The following is a 25345-nucleotide window of genomic DNA, read 5'->3' on the forward strand; positions in this document are numbered from 1 at the left end:
CTCCCTCTCCCTCTCCCTCTCCCTCTCCCTCTCTTTCTCTTTCTCTTCCTTCCTTCCTTCCTTCCTTCCTTCCTTCCTCTTTCTCTTTTTTTCTCTCTCTCTCATTCTCTCTCCCTCTCCCTCTCCCTCTCCCTCTCCCTCTCCCTCTCCCTCTCTTTCTCTTTCTCTTTCTCTTTCTCTTTCTCTTTCTCTTTCTCTTTCTCCTTCTCCTTCTCCTTCTCCTTCTCCTTCTCCTTCTCCTTCTCCTTCTCCTTCTCTTTCTCTTTCTCTTTCTCTTTCTCTTTCTCTTTCTCTTTCTCTTTTTTTCTCTCTTTCTCTCTCTCTCTCTCTCTCTCTTTCTTTCTCTCTCTTCTCTCTTTATTTCAAGTCATGCCATGATGTTGGATGTTGCTGAACCTGTTTGGTTGCTTTGTGAAATATGGATGGACACATACTACCACCTGGAGCAGCTACGTGGCTTGGCCACTGCTACGTCTGACTGGTTCACAAAGACATATTTATTCTGGTTGGCATTAATTAGATGGAGACGGCGGGAAAGAACAAAAGAAGAAAGGAGAAGTTATTGCATTCCTGAGCTGATAATACATACAAGACTGACAAGTGGAGAGGAACCTTGCAGAGCATAGGGCCTCTCTCTACTGGCAACCGAAAAATCAGCTACATCAACAAACATTACTAAGAAATAACCCAGTCTAGTGCACTCTTTGCAGCCCAGTAACTTTATTTTTCAAGGGACTTCTGCTCTGTCTATTTGACCTAAAGAAAGCTAGGTATATTACCTTAATGGCAAATAAAAGTCTGGAATGGAAAATTGACTTGGCAGTTAATATTAAAGTGCTGTGCATCTTCACTGTGCTAGGCATTGTTATATATCACATCCACTTATTTGTGAACTTATTGCTCAGCAGATCTGAAACTTAAAATAATCAGTGCATCTCATTGTCATTGAATGTTATGAAGGCCCAAAGTACAAAAATGCACTCAAAAAAAAAAAAAAAAAAAAAAAAAAGAGGGGAAATAGCATGCTGATGGCTGTCCAGCTGCCTGTTACCATCAATAGAGGGTATTCCAGGGAGAGGTTCAGTCAGTAACTGTTTTGTTCCTCAGTTTTATTTAACTTAAACATTTTCTGTGGGCCATAGCTTGTCTATGGCAATGGTGAAGACTGCTCATTTTTCATAGGAAACATGAGATTTTCTGAAGAAAAATATGCCTGTATTAAAAATCCCTGGTTCAAATAGATTAAAACTAATAGCTGCAATATGTGTTATTCTCAGATGGCCAACTTGTGTTCTCTGTGGCATGTTAATATCATTCTAGTATGATCTTGAGCTTTTTAAACATAACTGACTGTGTGATGGCTTCTTCATCTACAAAAAAAACGTAAAACTCGTATCAGTTAGAGGATTTTTTGTAATTTCAAGCTCCAGATCTAAAAGTTTCATAACAGTTAATCCCCAAGCTTATTGTTATTGCTTAAATAACCACATGATTTTTTTTTTCTTGAGTCACTATTGGAGTCTTTGTTCATAGCTTTTACCTGCTAGATTGTATTGTTATTTAAAAGTATTTTCCTTCTTTCTTGCTTGAGAATAAATGCACCCTTCCCCATTGGGAGGTACACTTTTGTGTTTTAATTTATGCTGTAATTTATGATAGGTCACAGTAGCAGGAGATTCTTTTGATGAAAAGCAGAAAGTAAACTATCATATTTCTTCCCTTGTCTCTTGGTTAGCATTGATTTTTAACGGAAAATTCTTTTACATATACTACCATGACAGTGCTACTGAGACCTGCAGGGGCTCTAGATAACCTAAACATAGTGACAGGCTCTTATTTAAGGTTGACAGAAACCAATACTTACATGATTCTATAATCTATAATTTGGCAGTGAGCTTTGTTTTTATTTTCTAGATGTGGGTACACTACCCCGACAAAGATGCTAACAGGAAGATAGAGAGTAAAGAGTAGGATACAAGAGGAAAACTGACAGATAATTAGAAATGTAATAACAAATACGGGGAAAAAAAAAAAAAAAAAAAAAAAAAAAAAAAAAGTGGTTGCTCTGTTACTCAAGATTGCTGCTCACTTAATTTCTTGCAAATCACTAGTAGTTAAAGAGGGAGTGTGATTGATGGGATTAATTAGAGCTATATGTTTAACAAGTGCTCCTAGCTATAATGAACTCATTAATTAAAACTTGAACTTTTTAAGAAGTCTTTTTACAATGCATACTGGTTTATGAATTTTCTCTTTTTAGTTTCTGAATGGAGAAAAAGTCAGATGAACAGGTCAGTAGTGAATACAAAAAAAATAATATGTAATGCATTACGGTGATTTATGTTTCTTTGGAGAATCAGAAAAGCACAAATCAACACATAAATCATGCATAATCAGCAAGGCCAGCCTTTGTGGAGATATTTTCTTTAGCAGTCTCTGGAGGTCTGAGTTTAAATTCATCTTATGTGAGGTTATGAGAACCAGTCGCTGAACTAACTGTATACTAAGTATATGATTTTTACAATGTTTGAAGCAATTTGCTTTCCATTGAGAACACGGAATATCCATAATCATCCTCTTTATGGACTTGCATTTGTAAATAGTTATCTCTCTTCACTTATGAGAATAACATAAGGGTGTATATGTTTTCATACATGTTGAGGGTCTTGATTCTGCAGTCTTTTGCAAGCATAAAATGCACTTAAGCCACTCAACAGGCACTATGCTGTTAAGTAAGGATTTGCGTTCCCTGATGCTTTGCTTTGTTTTGCATGAGCTAATGCAAACTGTATTAAAAGACAGTTTTCTTTTACTAATACATTTCAAGGCTATTCAGTTCAAATTGCTGATGGTCCTCATTCATTTTAAAATATACTGGTGCAGTGAATACAGGAATATCCCTGGAAGACAATAGATATACCCTTGAGACTAAAGATCATTTCATTAGCATACATTTACTTTGTCTCTAATTCTCTAAGTATTTATCTATGTACTTTATTTAGCATTCCCAGGAAATTATTGTATCTGATGCTGTCTCTTAGTCCCTGCAATATGATTGCCGGTACTATTTGCAGTGAAATACATACCCTTCAAAGAAAGCTGTAGAACAATGGCCTCAGTTGAAAACAGAAATGAAGTTTCAGCAGCAATTCACATGTACATGTGAATGAGAAAGTCAGAAAATTATCACAGTTGTGCTAATCATTTGAAATAACATTTTATTAACATGCAAATAATAAATTGTAGTATGCAGTGCTAGATTTGTAATTAAAGTTTAGCTAATTATATGCTTTTGAAATATTTTCTAGTTGCTCAAGAATACATTAATTTCTGTAAGACAAAGCATAGAACATTAGAAATATGTATGGCAAAAAGAAACTTAGTTGGACTTGCCTGTGAACATACAGTGTCTGAATCAGTAAAGATAGCATATTGTGGCTTATATCAAGTTTAATGAAGATGTTTTGTACCTATCAATCTTGATCACTTTTCTACAAATTTTCATGAATTTTGAGTCAAACGGAATTAAAAGGGTATTTTAACCTAACTGTTATATGATTCAAAACTTGCAGTTTTCAACAGCAAGGATGTTGGCTTGACAGCAAATAGTAGAGACAACATATTAGCCTTGTTTTCATCTGTATGAATCTAATCCTTTGAACCTGTTCTGATACCATAGTGAGATGATGAAGGACTGTCAGAAAGTGCTCTTGTTAGGCCTTAGCATTGCAAGATAAAGACAGTTCCTCTAGAGTCTGATAAAAGAAAATGCTTAGTACTGCAGCATAGTTAGCTGAGCAGAATAAGAGGTTTTATTTCCTCTAAGAGGGTGCTACGTAGAAAACACATTGAATAGCATGTTACAGAAGAGCAAGAGGTATTAACTGCAAAACCTAACGTAACCATTAACCAAATAGCTGGTTATCTGGATTGCTTTTATCAAAGAAAAATAAATTTTCTTTCAGAGAATGATAAAGAATAGTATCAAAATATTAGGTACATAATATATTGCTTGAAAAACAAGACTAAAACAACCTTAACCCACCTATTCTGTTCAGGTGTTGAATGAAGAAGGTAAGTATATATCAATTGAAAGAAAATTCTTACTGAGAAGCGAAATGAGATTTAAGATTCTGATAGCACGATCTTCAGATTTTTTATGTCTTTTAAAGAAATGTAGCAATTTTGGTATGGAAATACTAATTCTTCCTTAATGAACATTGAGTCTGTACTTCTGGAGCTCTTCGTGAAACCTATCTTTCAGTTTTAACACTGAAGCGTCCCTGTTGCCTTCAGCAAAATGGAGAGCTGGGTGGGTATGAGGCTAAAATGTATTTTTAATTACTGTAAGTGTAGATTAGTACTACTACATATGGATACCATACAATTGTCCAGTGAGAGTAAGGATTTTGTTTCAGTGTTTAAGAATATAAATTCAAATTTCTAATACAGTTCCTTGTGACCAATATATAAAAACATGATCAGACTCAAGCAGTGTTTCTTGAGTTTTTAGACGTGATATTCACATTCCAGTTTTCTGAATCAGAAGAACATGTAGAGGTAAAGTGTAATCGGACATCCTCTTTGTAAAGCACGTCTATGAAAGAGAATAATCTGCCTTTTATGTCAGAAAATAAATATTTTGGAAAACTACAACACAGTGAGTGATTTATATATAGCCTGCAGCCCCAAAGTCAAACCTCTCTAAACATCCCAAACTTTTGAGGATACCTGCATTGGAGATCTCATTGTCTTCTGTGCCATTTAGGATTAATTCCTTTCTTAAATACTGTAGCAGAGGCTTTGACTTCAGATGAGTATTTTAGAAACTTCGGGCTTCATGTTTAGTAAGTTCCAAATCAAGTTTGATTTGGCATTATACAGCTAAAAGGTAGCTTACAACGAAGCAAAAAATATATATATATATTTTTTTTTTTCTTATGTTTTCAGTACAAAATATTTCGGTATGATGAGTTTGGACAGGTAAACAATCCTTTGGTCGATGCTGCAGTAAAGGACAGTAGACATAAAAAAAGAAGTTTATGTGGATTTGGCTTTTTTTTTTTTTTTCCATTCTTCTTTTTTTTTTTTTTTCTTTTTCTTGTTTTATAAGCATATACTTGCACACTGATGGTCTTAAAATTTTGCTTTACCAATTTGATCCTCTTGGACCAAATGGTCCTCCAATTGATCCTCCAATTTGTTATGTCTCCATGCGCCTGCCCTGATCCCTCCCTCAGGGCCCTTCATGGGGCCAGATTAGATTTCAGTGCTGTATCATTAATCTAACAATTTGGAATAGAGTAATTAATCTTTTCTTCCTCTATCCAAAACCAAACAACCAGCACTGAGCAAGTGGTTTCAGTGATCACAAGGGCATGTTAAAAGCAAGTTCTGTGTAGCAGTGAAATGGGATGGAAATAGCTTTTCATTTTACATCTCCGTGTCTCACCTACTCCTAAGATTACAGGTAGATTCTGTGTATTGGAAGGAAGAAGTTTAGAATGATACTATTTAGTCTCAATAAGAGAAATTTGATATTAGATGGTGCCATTCTTAATCTATTCATCTAATATGAATCAAGTACTACATGTTTCTCCTCCAGTGAGGCACAAATTGTTCCAGGATCACATGCTGCTACTGAAATTAGGGTTTGATTTTCTCCAGAGGGCGTTAACGATGGATGGGTCATTTATAGTATGGTTTACTGGGCCAGATTCAGAGAATATTTAAATACCATTGTAAAATGCAAATGAAACATTAGGGAGCAAATGGCATACCTGCATAGACTCACTCATCATTGTCTCAAGTTTTCTATCCATGAGACAGCAGATGGGTTTTATAGCTCAAAGAGCAATTAATATTAAAACAACCATTTGAAGAAGAATTGGTACATTGGTATCATATGAAATAGTTTCATATTAAGAAGCTGTTCAAATTGTATTACACGAGTTGCTCTTGCTGACAAGACATTTCTTACTTTTTCCAAAAAGCTGGGCTGTTTTTTTCTTCTTTCTATGCTCTTCATATGCAAAGAGAATCACAAGGTCCAAATACTAAATAAATGGTGGAAGCATCTATACTTTCTCCATTTCTTATATTTGGGGTGGGCAGAGGAAAGGATTAAGCAATAACATACTGAAGGTACTTGCCCAGAGCAGAAGAGCCCTATGCCTCTGATGTGTTTTTCAGAACAGCAATAAGGCTACTCTAACTTTGGCACTGCTCAGCAAAAGAGAGAGATGAAAATGTCTTGCAGATCAACCCCTCTGTGCTAGCTGAGAATATTACAAGACAAGAAAGAATGGAGATGCATTATTATCATACAATCCATTGTTATTATTTTTCTTCATCAGAAAATCCTATGATTAGCTGTATAGCATAAGTAATTCATGAGTCTGCTCTCTTGCTTATCTTTGATACAGTGATGAATTGCAAAATTATTAGCATATTTGTTTTAATTGTTAATATTAGAACAGATCTCTACTTTGATCTCGTTATACTATGCTATGGTATTTGCATAGCATGTACAAGGGACTGATTGGAGTATCAACTACTTGGTGCCTGGCAAGCAGGACCTGTCAATCTAAAAATATATATCCCTCGTCCATGAAAATAAGATTGAATACAATTCCACAAGTACTTGGGCTTTTAAAAAATCTTGTATTTCTGTTCTGCATTTGAAATGAGTGGCATAGAGAATTCTTTCCTGTGGGGTAGATGGCAAAGTGGCAAAAACAAGGTTTCTGAGACTGCTTATTAGGATTGCCAAACAAACAAATAAAAATCTCACTTTCTGGCTTTCTTAAAAAACATCTGGACCAATTTTCAAATCCAGCTATTTTTATGAAGTTATTTATGTCTGAGTTATCAACAGGACAACTGGACCCCACAAAAAGCAATACTGGATGTTTGTGTTTCAGTGAAATTCAGTAATGAAGCTGGAGTAGTGTTTTGTGCCCCATCTAAGTTGCTTGATAGTTGTCCTATCAGTTGATCAGTGTCCTGATACCATATTTTTTCTGAGATTCTGAATGCTCATTTAGCCTAGTTGGGTACTTGCTTGGTTCTCTCCTATCATTGATCTACTCCAACTCTCACACCTCTTTTTCTTGGTTGCAAGGAGCATTGTAACCAGAAGATATAGTAACTGGGTTACTATACTGCATAGCAATGAGCTGTTATAGAGCTAACCCTGAATTCTGCAGAAACGGAAGCCTGCAGAGAAATAATTTAAATTGTAGAGATACTGTCATCAGAAAGACATTATTTAGAAATCACACATGACAAAACATAATCATTTTACAGTGGTTCAATAAATCAATATTTATTTGTGTATCTGAGTCTTAGGATATGTTAAATTTAGATACATTAGCTCAGTGTTAGACTGAATTTCTTCATAACCTGGTTGAGCTAGGGACATTGTCAGCTGAAATCTAGTGAATATTTTGGCCATAGTTTAAGAAATTACCATCACCAACTGTCTGCTTCTTTCCCCTGTTGTAACTTACTACAACCATATTGCATTTTGAACAATTGTTTCTGAGTTCGTACCTTGCAAAGAAACTTAGGAGCTGGGACTCAGCATATACTCTGCTGATTCTGTGGTGAAGGTGGAAACTTTCAGCAGAAAGTGGGCCTTGGTGGCTGATAAATCTTAATGTTTTTTTAGAAAGATGCACGAGAGCTCCTAGTCGGTACGATAAGCATGCACAGGCACAGCTGTCCCTGAAGGTGGTATCTCGTTAAATTGTGATTATATGATCACATTCAGTTCTATGTCTCTGTCTTTCTGCTGTATGAGAATTGAACTCCATGTCCAAAGACTTGCCTGGTGGGGCTTTTGTGGCTCTCATTAGATACGTGCAAAGAGGAAGGCTAAAAGTCATCTATATTATACTTGACATGAATTAAGAAAGTGGAAGAAGGGAAATAGGTATGGTAGAGGATGTGGATTTTTCTCAGCTGCATTTTTTATCCTAAGTCTCCCGAATGCTAACTAGAACAAGCTAGCATAGCCAGTGGCACACACAGAAGTATTTCAGGCTATGGGTTTTGACCAGTTATGGTTTGCTTGCACACATGTGTGTGTGCATACTTATGTATGTGACATGAGAAGTGCACTGAACCCTTCATAGACACACCATCATATAGAGACACTCAGATACATTTTGGAAGCTCTTCCAGGGTTATCTGTTAAAATATATGTGATGGTACCCTCAAACTGAAGAAGGAGGCGTGCAGAAATCAGCGTAGAAGTATCAGTAGAATTAAGATTATTGGAACTATTTGGCATCAGTTTTGTGATTGATTAGAAGATTTGACTACAAAAAGCTATTTATTTTTTGAAACTGTTTCAGATTGTGGCTGGTTGTCTTCAGGCAAAGGGCATGAAAAGCTCAGGCTTACTATAATGTGGAGAGCAGCAGGGCAGCACCTGCCAATAAAGTTGGTCTTCACACTGATTCATCTCAAACGTGCCTGGATGAGTGAGCCAGCAGGGCTGGAGGGACAGTCCAAAGGAACTGCATGATGCCATTTAATGAAAGCTCAAGGATAGGATATGAGCTGAGGAATCTAAAATCCTTCTGTCTCAGACTTACACTATGGCCCCTGCTGGGACTTGCCTATAGATTACCCACAGACACTTAATATAATGAAAAAGAGTTGCAATAATGGCAACCCCTCTGCACATCTGTCTTGCTTTCTGCATGCTCATTTCTTCAGTTACAAGCTGTCATTCCACATGCATGCTAACCGACGCTGCCAGAAGAAACCTTTAAAAAACCTTATGAAGGGTGTGCACATGTGAGGACTCCAGTCCATTGTTTCAAGGAAATGAAATGGATAGGAAAATAAATAATCACAACAGTTGTTTATTGTTTCAATGAGAACAAAGTGCTGGCTCAACCACGGAAGAAAGACCAAAGATGGTGTGGGTTTGCATCCTTATGCTCAGACATCTGAGGTATGTTTTGTTTCAGTTTGCCATGTTACCATTGTATTAAAGAAGGCATTGCAACATGAAAAGCAGAGAACACAAGGAAGCAATTCTTTCCTGCTGTTTCCACTTTGCATGAATTTTTAACACCTTTGTTGGAGACCAAATGTCTGGTGTGACTTCAGTCAGGATTCTTCCTGGGCACTTTGCTGAAGCATTTGTAGTTTTCTGATGCATTTTGCTGCTTGCATCTGTTACCTTGCATTTCACCTGCTAAATTTCAGAAAATGGGGACTCCATGGAGTCTTGGATACTGTGCTCTTTCAGACCATCCCTGTTTTCACAGACTCCTGATGGACTTGAACAGTCATCAAGTTTTTAAAAAGTATTTGGAGAAAGCAATAAATACCTCTTTCTGAAATCCTCATTCTGCATGTGGCAGGTTTGAGCAGCCCAGATGAGTCTCCTGTTGTGGCCTGGGTGCTGCCACTCCCTTGTCACTCTGTGCTGGGTTAATTGCTCCTGGGACTGAGCTTGTTATGGGCCTTGCTGCCTGGCAGTGTCATCCCACAGCCACCAGGCAGGACACTGGGGTGTCGCACAAGAGGACCCACTTCTCCCATCCTCCTGCCCCTCTTTTGGCTGGGTCTTGAGAGAGAAAGCAGGTATTTTGGTTCCGGCCCAGCGAGAAGGGCGGCTGGCTGGCTGGCTGGCGGAGGCGGTTAGGTGGAGCGGGTTTTCCTGCAATTGTAGGGGAGGCTTTCCTGTTGTGCTCCAACCACGGCTGCCTCACAGTGAAGGAGGCAGGCAGCACTGGTACAGGATTGCTGGGACGGGAGCAGCTGTTGTCACTGAGCTGCCAGCACCTTCCAAGGGGTCAGCACAGTCCCTGTCTCCGCAGCCATGCCCCGGCCGGGAGGAGGAGGAGGGCGGGATACAGCGGTGGGTACCTGTGGGGTGGCTTCTTGCCAGCCAATGCCGGTGTGTGGGGGCTTGCCATTGCAAGTAATTGGGGAAGTGTTTTCAAATGCGTTTATCAATCATAAGGGAGGAGTGGAGTTTTGTCTGTTGCTGTGACAAATTTTGTTTTCAGTACTCAAAACTCAGGGGAGAAAAGGGGATCTTTTTAGCAGTGAGTATTTGTCATCTTGTGTTTTCAAATGAGGGTTTGTTGTTGTCTTGTTGTCATGAAACTAGTAAGAGAGCTAAAGGGAGCACTGCCATGTTCATACTGTTAACAACATCTGGAACATTATAATTCTGTTTTAAAAGTAACAGATGAAGCCTGAGATACATGTTTACATGAGAAGAATTAAAAAAAAATGCAGTAATTCCCTAAAGTCTGCTCCACTCCTTAAGCAAAGTCTTTCAAATCCCATTTATATATTTCTAACTGATGAAGTTACATAACATAAACCTATGATGGCCTAGAGGATGTGTTTTTTCAAAGGATATGCTTTTTAGCACTAGTATACTTAGAGTGATAGCCTGGTCACCACAGTTATTTTATACACAAGTTCAAAAGCCCACAAAATGCACCACTGATGTGGGGAATCAGAAGCAATTATAGCCCACAGGTAGAGAACTTACATGATTTTCCCAGTTCAGTATTTCAAACTGAGCAATTTTCTGAGAACAAGATAAGCTGACAGTCGGGTAAGTATTAATCTGGATAGTTAGCAAGCTCCTGGGGAAAAAAAAAAAAAAAAAAAAAAAAAAAGCTTGAGGCTGGAGGTGGTGCAGAAACATGCCAATAATTCTTGCAAGGGTGCTACTCTCTTTATTGCAGTAATGGCGACTTAGTTGATAACTGACAGGAGACAGACAATTTATTTTTATTTTTATTTTTATTTTTTTTTTGGATAATCTGTGAGACTTCATGTGTTGTGGATGAGTAGGGTCTCAAAGGGATGTAATTAAGCTATTGTTTTCTCTTTCCATATTATCTTAAAACCTAATAATCTATTTTCTGAGTGACATTAAGAATGTTTTAGTAAGAGACCTGTCTGGGGTATTGATACAGTTGTTCAGAAATGATTGTTCATATTGGTTGATTTTTCCTACTCTCTTAGGATGTTCTGAAGACTATCTGCAGGACAATTAACTTGAGGATGTCAAGTAAAATAGGCCAACCACCTATAGTCAGTGGATACTCTTCATGTGTGTGTATGTGTGTCTGTGCATGTTTGGCAGTTCATTCATCCAGTAGCCTTATAGTGGAAAACCATTTTTGTTAATTTTATAAGGCTACTTGGCAATGCCTTTCCCAAGATCAAGAGCTCCCTGAGCACAGAAGAGCTGTACAAACCAACCACCACCTGTGACTTCTGGTTCTTATCAGGTGAAGTATAAGTAAATTGGATCATTTATTCTTATCACTTTACTAAGCTGGATTAGAAACTGGTGTTATCTTGTTTCTTAATTTACTTCAAACCCCAGAGCACCTCTCTGGTCATCAATAGGGTTTAAAAAAGAACTAGTACTATTTACTACTTTGGTTCCTAAGCTGCAAATTACATTACTGATACAATGCAGCCCTTTGCTGCTCTTAATTTCTTATCTTGAAGCAATGAAGTTTTGCCACAGAGTGGTTACTAAAGACCTTTGAGGCAAGATTATGTGGCTGCATTTAATGATTGGTTTGTCTCGGGTCTTTAAATAGACCGTAAAGGAAAACATCCTTAAAGGATGTTAATGCATAGACTAAAATATTTGAGATCACAAGGATTTATTGTATTATGGATATGTTTCTGTTAAGTAACACTTTCTCAAGAAATAAAATAGAAGTGGGTGTGCCTCTGGCAAACAATAAAGCATTACTGGTTCTTTGCAAAAAGCACCAGCTGACATGACTTAAAAAGTCCTCAAGAGAGGTTAAGTGGAAACTTGCCACCTTCTTGAGTTTTGGCCTTATTAACAAGGAATAAAGACTGACTTTGCATCTCATTGTGAGTGGGAGGTGGTACCTCACTGAACAGGCTATGTTGGCTTGCCAAACTCTTGAGTGTCTTAGGGGCAGGACAGCAGGCTCTCATTAACCACTGCACTCAGCTCAGCATTTTTTTCTCTTCTCAGTTGATCTCAACTTTTTCATTTGGTGTCCTATTGTGTCAGGGTCAGAACTTCTACTCACGCACTATTCTGTCCATTTGGGGTGATTTGGGTTAATATTGCCAATCAGTAACACTCAACCAACCTGAGGAGAGGACTAATAAAGTAGTAAAAACACTTTTTGGTATTGTGAGTGGAAGTAACTCAACTCCTTGAAGCCTGCTCTGCTTTCAATATAAAGAATTGCAGCAGGATTGGTAGTTGTAAAATGAACAGGAAGAACAAGGATCTTGCATCTGATTAATGATCTGCACTCTAAGAAGGCAAGCTATTATGAATAAATTTAAGTTCAAGTTAGGTTTGCTATGCCAAGCAGGCTGGCCTTAAAGGTTGCTGAGCGCAGATCCCACGACCTCTGTTTCTCAGGAACTGTCCGCACACCCTTTACATGCAGCAGGGAGCAGAACCATCCAAATACAGAAAAATCCCTGTTCAGTAACATTGGCTAGTAACAGGACATTTTGTGATCATTCTCCTGGAAGTCAATTTAGTTTTCTATACATCCTTTCAGATCTTTGAAAATTAGGAAAGATAGAAATGAGGCATGTGGAAGAGACTTTTGGAAGCAAACTTTAATAAGTGATTGTGGGGTTCATAAGAATATTTTTTAACAAAGCAGAGCTGTAGATTCTCCATTTTCTTCTTCGAAGCTCAAGAACACTGGATATAGTTACTTGCTAGATGATGTAGTCTTAATTTCTTACTCTATATAATTGGAACAAAATAAGTATATCTAGGAAGTAATTTAATCTTAAAGATAACTTAAAATTGTTTAAATGAAGTGCCTCTAGAGATGCCTATTTTACTCTGGTGACTACCATGAGAACCTATAGAGACCAGTTCAAATGAATATCATCGTTTGTGTTCAGGATCATTAGGCAACTAGGGAGAGGAACCGATTCCTGCTATTTGTTCCACTGGTCATTTACTACAAGGTATTTGCAGACTTCTGCTCCAATTTATAGGGTGAAAGAATGCTTCCAAGGTCATTCTGCTAACAGAATGCGAACCTGGTACCCCTGGGTGGAGTGGTAGAAACATGCTCATGGTGGCCCCAGTGGCAGCAGTAGCTTGGGAAGTGTCCCCATTCCTCTTGGAGCAGGCTTGGGGGTCTGGTAAGGGCCCTTGTAATGTTTGCCAGTTCCCATTTGTTACTGCTGGGCCCAAGAAACCGCAGCTGAGTGCTTTCTGTACCAGCCAGAGAGGTTTCTAACTAGATGTGTCCTCTAAAATAGATTACCTTCAGAGCACAGATATAATTTGTTCCTTATCCTCCTCTCACTCCCACAGTTCACAGCTAATTTCCCCTTCTAATTACCTGATTACAATCTTGATTTTTAAATACATCATTGATCTTCTGTAGTTCAGTGTACTGCAAACATGCAACTAGAGCAAGGAACTATTCAGTGTTAGACGGTGGTGTCTTTTTGTTTTTTGTTTTGTGTTTGGTTTGGTTTGGTTTGTTTTTGGGGAGAGGGAGGGAGGGGTCAGCCACCAGAATCTCTTTGTGGCTTCTCAAAAGTGCAGAATATAACACTGACAATGTGTTTGTTCTTTAAAAAAAAAAAAAAAAAAAAAAAAATCAGAACCCTTTTATAGTTTTTCTTTTTTATTTTTTTAACAATCACATATGAAGAACAGAGAGCAAGACTGAGAGGCTAGCAGTGTAACATGTAATGTGATAAGGATAGTTTTATAAATGCAGGGAGCTTTAGTCTGTCAAAAGTGCACCTTATACCCTCAGCTTGCAGTTAGTGTAAATTCAGATTTTTGTGTGTAAATTCAGATTTTTGTGTCTTAGGTGAGGTCACAATTTCTTACCTGTTGTAGTTCCTGAGACATTATTTGCTGCTGTTTTAAAAGCTGTCTTTGATAAGAAAGCAGACCTTGGGGTTCTCCCTTGGGAATTTATAATATAATGTCATTATCTGGATGGAGGTGATGATCATGAATTTAAATCATATTTATGACCTGCTTTACTTAGCTGCAGGGAAAGAATTCATAGGACAACTTGCTGGAAAGAGAATGATATGATTTCTTGAAGCCATCCTAAAAGATTCACTAAAAAATTGCAGTAGCTTAAGGGCCCTGATGTTTCCAAGCTGCACTAAATCACGTATCTGCGTGTGTGAACACATATGACTAGAAGGAACATACTGAAATATTTCTGGCTATTTCTGTTGCTATATCGTCTGCACTAAAGTCCAGGTAGTACCATGGCACCTTAGGCTTTACAGAACTGAAATTCCTAGAGGTGAGAGATTGCCAGCTCTACTGTGCAAACAGAGCCATGAGAAAACTGGTGGTACCAGGTCTGTACTGACTTCCTCAACATTTGTTGTTGTATTGCTGTGATAAACCCCAGAATAAATGCCAATTTCTCAAATGAAGGGTGTGAATTAAGTTGGAGAAGTGATTTTTGGAACAGATCTTCGGGCATAGGTTTATTAGGAGATCACTGCTAATGCCAGTAGACCTAATGTTGAGCCACATGTGCTAAGGATTAAACAATCATTTGCTTTCATTTCCCTCAAGCATTTTTGTATCTAAAGAATATAAAGCTATAAGAATTGCAAGAATATAAAAAATAAAGGTAAAAAAAGCATTCCAGATGTACCCTAGTATAGGTATATGCACATGTGTAGTATTGTATCTAATATAGCATTATAGATAATATTAAATCAGGTATTTACTCATGGCTTCAGGATTTATAAGGCACGATATTTTTAATTTTTCTTCTTTATTCTTGCATGTAGCTTTTGAGGCTCAGTTGTTGTTTGAGCTCCCATGAGAATGCATATGTGATGTTGTGCCAAAGACCTTAATTCAGTGAGTTGTTCATCTCACTGAATAACATATAGGATTTGTTTTTTTGAAAATATATTCTGCTACTAGCATATGGTTCAACCAGAGAGGGATGTTATCAAGACTTTGCATCATGACAAACAGCATGGCAGATGTTCTTTTGCTGCATTAATATCCTTTAAATGCTGCAAACAACAATCTCAACAACATGGAAATGTTGCATGTAACTCACTTGTAGACAAGGCAACTAATCATTCTTTTGTCAGTGAAAATGTATGAGTAGGATGAACTAGCCATTTTCTTTTATGCTGTGTATTTGTTTTTGCATACCAAGGATTGATGAACAGGTGTTATCCTTTGAATATTTATTTATTTGCACTATTCTGATTTTTAAAAAAAAAAGGTGGAAAAACAAGTGTTTCCATGTTTGATGGTGCATGCAGCTTCTTTGCTTTAGTGCTACAGAAATTTTCATTAAACATTTTTAAAGAAAAAAAAAAAACTGATTTTTGATTATTAGGCCCCTACACACTACTTACACAAATTACAATACTTAGATGAACATCTAACTAGCTGTGCTGTTGAAAACTGCTAATATCATGAGTTACTCGTAAGCTTCAATCTCTGTGATGCAGAAAGTAAAAGTAATGGACTTGAGAAAAACTAGGCTGTGAAGCAGTCCATTGGTTTAATCACATTTGAAATGTTTATTGAATGTGATGTAAAGCAATCAGATTCATTTGTTGGAAGGAGCAGTTGTTCCCAAGACAATTTTGTGTATATCCTAAAGTGGGATAGAAAATGGCAAAAAGCACATTTTTTTGCTTTCCGTTTCAGAGCTAACAGAAAAAATTGCAAGTGTTTTTTTATTGCCCATGCCAGATTTTATGACAGGAACGTAAATTTAAAATGTTCCTTTTATAGTGCACTTAACAGAAAAATACTGCCGCTTTGAAAACTGCAGCTATGTATTATGATAGTAGACTGTTTAAGCACTTGCCATAGCTCATTCAGGCAGAGTGTGTGTGCTCACTGTAATTCTTCTTTTACTACACACCTAGGATATATAGGCACACACACATGCATACATACATGCATAACACATTTTATTACCTTTCAAACCCAGATTTTCATATTTCATATGAAATGTTATTTCATATTTATATAGTGGTAGTTTAATGCATTTTATTTTCTAACTGAAAAATCATGTCATCTACAATTGTTCAATCTTCAATTTTGCAATCTTGTGTCCATTTATGAACATTTCCATATATGAGTTTGGAGGACCAGGGCTGACATAGCTTTGCTGTAATAGGCATTCAGTAGAAGCTTTAGGGCAACAGATTGTTAGAAAATACTGTTACGAAAATATGTTATTCCAGCCTCCTTGGATGAATTATGGCCATAATTCACCAAAATGCAACAAGCTGCAATTTTGTCAGTGGGATGACACATCAAGTAATTCTGGAACTTGGCACTTGTCCTCCTCTTTTGCCCAGTGCTATTTGTTACTAAGATGCTTCAGATTTGCAGAATGGTATACAACTCTGTTTCCTCCCTCAGTGTCACTGAGGTCACTACAATTTTAAAGTTCACTGAAACAGTTTTAAATCATGCTGTGACTTCCCTGCTAGGAGCAAGGGTGGAAAGTGAATATTCTTAAGATGTCTTCCACTGCTGTTTCTTTCACTCCTGGTAGCTTTTCTTCTCACCTTCTCTGAAGGTTGTAGAAACAGCTGGAATAAAAATGGATGGGACACTACTAGAGCAGGAGGCAACATGTGGCATGCTAAAACACTGTCAGCTAAATTTATTCTAATCGTTAGAGATTTATTCATCTTCTCTGCATAGGAAGAATTCTGTGGTGCTTTACTAACTAAAAGTAACCTCACCATACCGCAATTTTTGAAACGTGTATATTTAAGTGTAGTTTTATATTTTAGTCGTTTTACTTCAGACATTATGTTAACACTTCTAAAATATCATGTTTTAGCTTGAACGTACTGAGTTAAGGTGAACAATGTTCTTTGGCAATATTACACTATCATTACTTTCTTAGTAGAACAAATATAAATCATTACCAATATTACTGATCATTCATAGAATCATAGAATGGCTTGGGTTGGAAGAGACCTACTTTACCTAGTTCCAACCCCCCTGCCATGGGCAGGGATGCCACCCAATAGACCAGGTTGCTCAAAGCCCCAGCCAACCTGGTCTTGAACACCTCCAGGGATGGGGCATCCACAGTTTCTCTGGACAATCTGTTCCAGTGCCTTACCACCCTCTGAGTGAAAAATTTCCTCCTGACATCTAATCTAAATCTCCTTCTCTTAGTTTAAAACCTCTGTCATTTCATTATCTGATCAAGCAAAAAGTTGTTCTCCATCTTTTTCATAAGCCCCTTTTAAGTACTGAAAATCTGCAATGAGGTCACCCCGAACCCTTCTTTTCTTCAGGTTGAACATCCCCAGCTCTCTCAGCCTTTCGTCATAGTAGCAGTGCTCCAACCCTCTGACCAACTTCGTGGTCCTCATCTGGACCCATTCTAACAGGTCCACATCATTCTTGTGCTGGGGCCCCAGACCTGGATGCAGCACTCCAGGTGGGGCCTCACAAGGGCAGAGTAGAGGGGGACAGTCACCTCCCTCGACCTGCTGGTCACATCTTTGGGTTAACAGCAATGAGATACAGATAAAAGTAAAGCCTGCAGCAGGTTATCAGTTGCCCCACCCTTGAACGTGACAAAATAAGATGAAAGGTACTACCTGGGTTGAACTTTAAAGAATGCTGTTCGCCTTCTTGAAGTATCTTAATAGCTTAGCATTACCAGATCCTGTGGTATTGCTGCTGGATCACAAGGATCTGCTGGATCACTTGCCTTTTTCACAAGGAGGTTGGCAAAATGACTTTTTAGATATGGTTGTGGTGGTTTTACTGTGCTAGGCAGTTGAACACAACCGCTCTCTCACTCCCCCTCCTCAGATGAGGAGGGGAAGAAGTAAAGGAAAGAACAACTCACGGGTTGAGATAAGGATGATTTAATTAAAGAGAAATATATATATATATATATATTATTAAGGAAATATTATTATTAATTAAACAATTCAACTAAAGGGAAAAAAGGGAAAGGGGAAGAGGGAGGGGGAAAGGGAATAACAAAACAAAACAAGTAAAGGCTATGTGGAAGTGCAGAGGAAAGAAATTACTCTCTACTTCCCACAAATGAGCGATGCTTGACCACGTCCTTGAAGCAGGGCCTCAACGCACGTAGCCGGTGTTCGGGAGGAGGACAAACGTTTTCGCAACGAGAGCCCACCCCTCCCCTCTTCTTCCTTTTTCCACCTTTTATTGCTGGGTGTGACATCATATGGTATGGAATATCCTTTTGGTTGGTTTAGGTCAGCTACCCTGCTGATGTTTCTTTCTCACTTTTTGCCCACCCCCTAGGAGGGTCAGAGAGAGTCCTGATGCTGTGCCAGCACTTCTCAGCAGCAGACACAACACCGGTGTGATACCACTGCGGTTCTAGCTACAAGTGCAGAGCACAGCACTGTATGGGCTGCTGCAGGGAAAGTTAACATCCCAGCCAGACCCAGTACATAGTTTCAATTTGTTGGTAGTCATTTGAGTGCAGAAAGAGTTCTAGTCTTAAATGGGTATTTGCTCTAAGAACATCTTCATGTAGCAGTGTGGCTTGCAATATTTTTCTAAAAGCAGGTGATTTCTTCAGAACATAGAAGGGCGTTGCTTTCAATGAGAAAATGCTTACCATTCTGGTTCATGGAAATCTCCCTATACAGAGATGTTCTGATATTTTTGTCCTGCTGCTTCTATATATTGATTTTTGTACTTAAACTGTCAGGATCATTCATAAAGCTGACACCCCCAGCAATGAGAAATCAGGACTGAACATACAGTCAGCTATGGGTTGACTTCAGGTCCACCAAATCACTATATTTTCCTAGAGATTATAATATTTTAAAGAATTATGAGCTGCACATTTTATGTCCTCCTTAAGAAGTATATTTTTAAGACTTCGATTTTTTTGGTCTCATTAAGATCAGTGATAACAGTTTTCCGCTGATGTTGGTAGTATCTCTGGTCTGTAGTTTTACAAATATACAGCAAACGGAAGATATAATACAGCTTTTTTGCTGCATAACATTGTATTCAGTTATAAAACAGCTTGACAGATTATTTTTTATATCTGTTCAGCTCCGATGACACTTAACATATTTAAATTTATCTATTTCAAATTTATTTTTCATTTCTCTTATGTCTCTTTAGTACTGAAGAGCTCTGTGTGCTCTTTTGTGCCACTGAAAACATTAATATCTCCTGCAAAAATAGTAATGTGTTTCAAAGAAGCTAAGTCCACTAGGGTTAGTAAATGTCTTACCATGAACTACACTGGGATCAAGATTTCATTGACTTAATTGCTTACCATATAATGCAGAAGTAATTGTTGTGTCCTAGGGAGATATCACACTTCCAAAGTTACTGAAGTGTATTTTTCATTTTTAAATAGCATTTGTCTTTTGTCAATAACTTTTACTTTGATATCTTTTCTTTAAACATTAGAAAAGCAGTACTTCTCATTCCAATGACATTTTGATAATAGTATAATTTTCTTCCAGAAATTCCATATTTTTCAAATCTGAAATGATGAACTCTTTTTTTTTTTTTCTTTCTTTCTTTTCCTTTCTGTGCCTAGAGGCTGTCTATGTGGCTTTCTATTTAGGGGCCATGTTGACTATGGAATACAACCATGTGCATGATAAACCATGCATTATAATTTTCTGCCTAATCTTCCAGTTTACTGATGCTATGATTTCCCTATCGCACTCAGAAAACAAGTTACTAAATATGAGACCTTAAGGCTGGTGTGTTTGAAAAATTCTGTAGCTGGATCAGCTGCACACTGCACTTCAGACACCAACCTGAAAGTCAAATCAGAAATTCAGATGATTAAAGAGCAACCCAGAAAATGCAGCCCCTCTTCAGTGCCTCTTAACGTATTCATTATTCAGTCCCAGATGCACCATGTTTTGACGTATTGGCAGCTGCAAAAGAAAAGAGGGAAAAGTCTTTTTTCGTTGTTTGTTTCTGTCAGTGTGCTCAGCTTTGATTACCTTGGAAGATAGGCTTTTATTGGCTTCTATTCCAAGAAGTTTACGGTCTAAGATTAGATTTTGGCACCCTTGTTCTTACTGAATAGCATTATTCAGAAGTGGCTGCTCTGTCAGGCCAGGTAGATCAGAATTGGTTATTGATTAGTATGGTGGTGTTTACAGAGACACGACAATGATTCAAATACCTTTCCATGAGTCAGTGACGCAAATATTTTGTGCTGGTTGAATCTGTTCACCCCTCTTTTAGATGAGTAACACAGAAAACACTTTGGTTTAAAAAAATACTTTGAGACAGAAACTGAATGAGTGAAACATTTTGGCACACAAGGGAACAGGGGAGAATCTGTACAGAAAGCAGAGCATTCAAGAAAGCCCCATATCCCCAACACAATCCCTAGAAGCAAACCTGAGAGGTCGGCAGGTTTTCACTAGACTGCCAAGAGATGAGCAATGATTAGTTTGCCTGTTTGCTGCCTTAAAACGTTGTCTGCTGCCAGCCCCAAATCCCCTTCTCCCATTTCCAGTACAGCTTTCAGCCTGCAGGATAAGCAGATGATGAGGTATACAGTTGTGGTGTGGAAGGGATTCAAACAATGTGAATGAGATTTAGATCTTCTGGGACTTGTGTGATACAAAGAGTGAAGAGGGGGAAAGACAAACTGTTCTTCATTTGTAGAAAATGCTTTCATCTTTTCTGTGCTGTGTGGCTATGGCTGAAGAGAGAGAAGGGAAGCTATCTTCCTGCTTATATCAAATTGCCAGGCCTTTAATTTTGACCAGATGCACCATATAATTATGGCAGCTGATGGATAGTTATAAAATGAATTAATCTTTGGCAAACTGCACTTCATTTTAAGTAATATCAGCGTCACAGAAGATAGAGGAAAGCAAATTTTTTGACGGGGTCAGTGCCTTTTTTAAATGCTTGGATTTCTTGGCAGAATAAAAGGGAGCATTTGTGCAAAGAGGCAAAGTATCCTAATTTCTAAGTATGCCTCTGGAACAGATGCCTTTGCTGCTCTTCCCACAGAGCAAGCAGGGCTGGATACTGACAGGCACTCTGAACCTTGCCCCCATCTGCTGAACTCTCCCATTTTCCTGAGGTTCCTATTGGCATTGTAGGTAGCATTCCTGACACTGTCACCACATTCCGCACTCTAATTGTAACAAAGTACAGGAGGTTCAAGCACGCTTGTTTCCCAAGGCTGCTAATGAGCCCGAGCTCTCCTTACCCTTAATGAACCAAGACTTGTTTGGGGGGATTCTTGTCCATCCCACTTTTTTCCTGGTCAGGGAAGGAGGCAAGAGTTCACACAACTGAACAATGACTTTACAGTGTAAAGGCTATGCAGCTGTGCCATCTGAAGCTGTCTTCGGTTATGAGCAACAAAGCTTAAATAGATTGTACTGTGAGAAGGTACAGCTTCATGAATGTGAAGCATAGCTCTTGCTTCTGCTTCACTGACCTGTCTGCTCGCAGCAGCGATGGGCCCCTGATGGGAGCTTCGGCAGGGAGAGCTGCGTAGGGCGACGCTTTCAAATTCACTCTGTAATGCTGAATTCAGAAAAGGAAGCAAAATTAAGTTTCAGTTGATCTCTGAGAGGGGTGTGCAGCTGCCTTGTCTAGAAAATCCCATGCCCTCTATCTAAAAGTCATGGATTCCTAATCCACTTCAGATGATTAATAAGGCCACTAGAGCAAGCACTAAGTTCCTGTGTTTTAGCAATAAAGAATACTGACACAAAAGCACCTGTGCATACACACACAGAACACTGAGCAAATCACACATTTCATCGTCTTCCTCTTTAAAGACTCTTCTTGTAGATTAGAATCGTCAGAAATTTGGGCTAAACTACTGTTTAGTAGAAGTTTTGTTTGTTTCATCCATATCTCTTTGAGCATTTCAGTTAGGACAATATAGAGTCCTTTGGAGATATTTACCAAAAACATGAATGCGATATATTTTTGTGCATATTTTTATGTATAAATACAGTACATATGATCTTGAAATACACAGGAGCAATATGTTAATATATATCATAATATACAATATATACATAAAAGATGTAAAAATATCATGTGCTTTCCTTGACACATTATTCCCTGTACATATTCATGTATATATTTGCACAGGTAAACAACGGGGTGTACTCTAAATGCTGTACTATTGCTGTAATAGCAAATGAAAATTTCAGTCTCAGAAAATAACTCTGGGAACTGTATTAACAATGATAGGTTTAAAGTTATCAGCTATAATACTCTGGACTGATCTTGCACAATGCTATACAAAAGTGAGGGATCTTAAGAAAGTTTTACTAGTAGATCAGCAAAGCCAAAAGCAGAATCTGCAGAAGAAATCTGATTTCACTGTAATAGGCTATTTGAAGGTCATCATTTTGTATTTTTAGCAATGCACAGAAACATCTTTCATTTTCCTGAATCATATGAGCAAGAAAGAGAAAGCAAAAGCAATTAAGGACGAGTTTTTGATTTGCATTCTTAAGTGAACAGAGAGAGAGGAGGGAAAAACAAACAAAGAAACAAAAAAAAAAGCGTAGTTTTAAATACCTTGATGTGTGTATGTGCAGTTTCAAAACTTTAGATCTCTCTCCCGCCTGGTGTTCTGTATTGAGAGCACCGGGAGCCACAGCAAAAGCTGACAACCCCCCACAGCTGACCCCTCATGTTCTCTCTTGCCTAATCAAATTTTACGTGTGTTTCCAGATAGCTGATCAGCTTCCCTGGATTTCGCTGACGCCACAGGAAAGCTTTGCCTGAAGATGGAAACACTGGAGTCGGAACTGACCTGCCCTATCTGTCTGGAGCTGTTTGAAGACCCGCTGCTGCTGCCCTGTGCTCACAGCCTCTGCTTCAACTGCGCGCACCGCATCCTCGTCTCCCACTGCGCCACCAACGAGCCGGTGGAGTCTATCACCGCCTTCCAGTGCCCCACCTGCCGCTATGTCATCACCCTCAGCCAGCGTGGCTTAGAGGGGCTCAAGCGCAACGTCACCCTGCAGAACATCATTGACCGGTTTCAGAAAGCCTCCGTGAGCGGGCCCAACTCCCCCAGTGAGACCCGCCGGGAGCGGGCTTTCGACAGCAACAGCATGTCATCCTGCGAGAAGGTCCTCTGCCAGTTCTGCGACCAGGACCCTGCCCAGGAGGCGGTGAAGACCTGCGTTACCTGCGAGGTCTCTTACTGCGAGGAGTGCCTGAAAGCCACTCACCCCAACAAGAAGCCCTTCACTGGCCACCGGCTGATCGAGCCCATCCCAGACTCTCACATCAGGGGATTAATGTGCTTGGAGCACGAGGACGAGAAGGTTAACATGTACTGCGTGACTGATGACCAGCTGATCTGTGCCTTGTGCAAGCTGGTCGGACGGCACCGTGACCATCAGGTGGCAGCTTTAAGCGAGCGCTATGACAAGTTAAAGGTTAGTGATACCTACCAGCCTCTGCACCCCACAGTGCAGGATCGGGAAGGAAAGTGTCCTTCAGATGGGTGTTGCATTTCTTCCTTTGGGCAGGGACTGGTAAAGGCAGGTGTACAGTCTGTCAGCAGATGAGATACATATACAGATCTATATGTGCTCATCAACATTGAAAAGATGTCAGATTTTCCCTTAAAGACAGATTTCTCAGTTGTGCTTTGATTTCTCTAAAGCTATCATAAGGGACATGCAGTGTGCACTACTGCTGGGGTGAATTTGTTTATCTGCCTACATCTTCACTCTTGTCGTCTAGCAGGGTTTTCATGTTGACTGCACATACACAGGCACTGATGGAAATGTCAGGCTTTCTTCACGTACGCTCTGCTGTTGATTATTTTTCCTTTAGTTGTTTTCATTGTGGAAAGCTCTTTGCATCAGTGCTAGCAGGAGATGCATTTACATGCACTGGCTTCAGGGGCTGCAGCTGCCCGACCCGCCCAGGGGGTCTGAATGCCAGCCTTGCTCTTCCTGTGCTGCCTTGCAGGAAAAAACAAACAAACAAACAAAAAACTCCCTCAGCTCCTTGTAGCAATTCCCCGGGTTATGCAAGCTCCCCATCCCCACTGGCATGGCACCTCACCCACCTGGTACCCAGGCAACTCTGGCAGTACCTGACTCGTGTGGGACATCCTCACCAGGGGCAGCAGGAGGCTCAGGTGGCTTCTCAGACTCCCGCTGAGGCCAAGTCAAGCAGCCCCTGACCCATCACGCCAATTCAGGTGCTATAGCAGAGCACAGGAATGAATTTAAAACCCCAAGCTGCCATTCCCCATTCCTTCAGGCTGGTCTGTGTGTGCCTGCCTGCCTATGTTTTGAGGGGATTTTTTACCTATGGACTGCAACTGAGAAGTCACAAGTGTGGAGCGCAAAGATTATCTGCCAGCTTTCTCACACGGAATTTCAGAGATGTGAAAAGAAACTGTATTAATAGGTTTAACTAACAGGAAGAGTTTTCTTAAATACCTTCAGATAAAAACATGAGGCCGCACACATCTATGACAACTTTATGTGAGTGCAGGTAAGTTTTGCCTACACATACCACATGTTTTTTGTGCCTCTATGCATGTGTAAGCATGCAGATCATATTCTACAATTACATTAATATAATGAAAAATACTTCTTTACCTGGACCTCTTAGCTTCTTTTCATCTCTTAAAGACTTTTTATTCAATAAGGAGGAGTTGCAACTTCTTCTTTTTATTTCTTTTAAGCAGCTTTGGTTTTTCTTTAATAATTAAGAGCTTAGCCATTAGTAAAATGGAACATGGACTATAAATGTGAACAGAAGGGACATGGACCTACAGTGCTTTTCAATAATTGAACAGATTTACATGCTTGCCAGGTGCTACTATTTAGTAAGCTAATAGTGACTGAACGACTGTATTTTTTAACAACTTTATATGAGTAGAAATGTGATACTTACCATGAAATACCTTCAAAATTAAATACTAGATAAGAATATTTTTGAGGATGTTAGTAACCATTAAAGAATAATTTCTGATGTGCTTAGATATGGATAGTCTTGAAAGGAAACTTTAAAAGGCATGTATCTTCTTTTGAGATCTTTGGCTTAACATTGCAGATGGTAAAAAAAAAAAATAGGGTGTTTTTGCATGATCAATGCTTTTGCTGTGAAAAGCAAACTCTGGATGGGTATCTCACACAGACAAGCAACATTCACATTAAGTGTTACTCAGTTTAGCTAATTTGGCAGAAGCCTAATAGAGTACTTTCTGTCAGCTTCATTCAAGAGTAATTTGAGTGCTAATTTAATGGTTAGGGTAGGCTTGGGTCAAATAATTATTTCCTTACAATGGCAATTCCTATCTCTCTTTATAATGTCTATTAATTTTTT

The 25345-nt window shown here is 38.8% G+C and overlaps 1 protein-coding gene across 6 annotated transcripts in view; it reads left to right on the top strand.

The window, feature by feature from the left end:
* The window catches only part of MID1 (midline 1), a 240142-nt gene that overhangs the window by 123554 nt on the left and 91243 nt on the right, over window positions 1-25345 (top strand). For 5 of the 6 annotated variants that reach the window (XM_035341835.1, XM_035341756.1, XM_035341678.1 and 2 more), the window contains exon 2: window positions 22718-23433. In XM_035341835.1, coding sequence (XP_035197726.1) covers window positions 22774-23433 — 660 coding nt within the window. In that variant the 5' untranslated portion in view covers window positions 22718-22773. Of the gene's footprint in view, window positions 1-9724; window positions 9884-22717; window positions 23434-25345 lie in introns of those variants that run through there. The other variant, XM_035341509.1, reaches the window with a different exon arrangement.

This window comes from Oxyura jamaicensis, chromosome 1 (assembly GCF_011077185.1).
Source record: "Oxyura jamaicensis isolate SHBP4307 breed ruddy duck chromosome 1, BPBGC_Ojam_1.0, whole genome shotgun sequence".
Lineage (NCBI taxonomy): Eukaryota > Metazoa > Chordata > Aves > Anseriformes > Anatidae > Oxyura > Oxyura jamaicensis.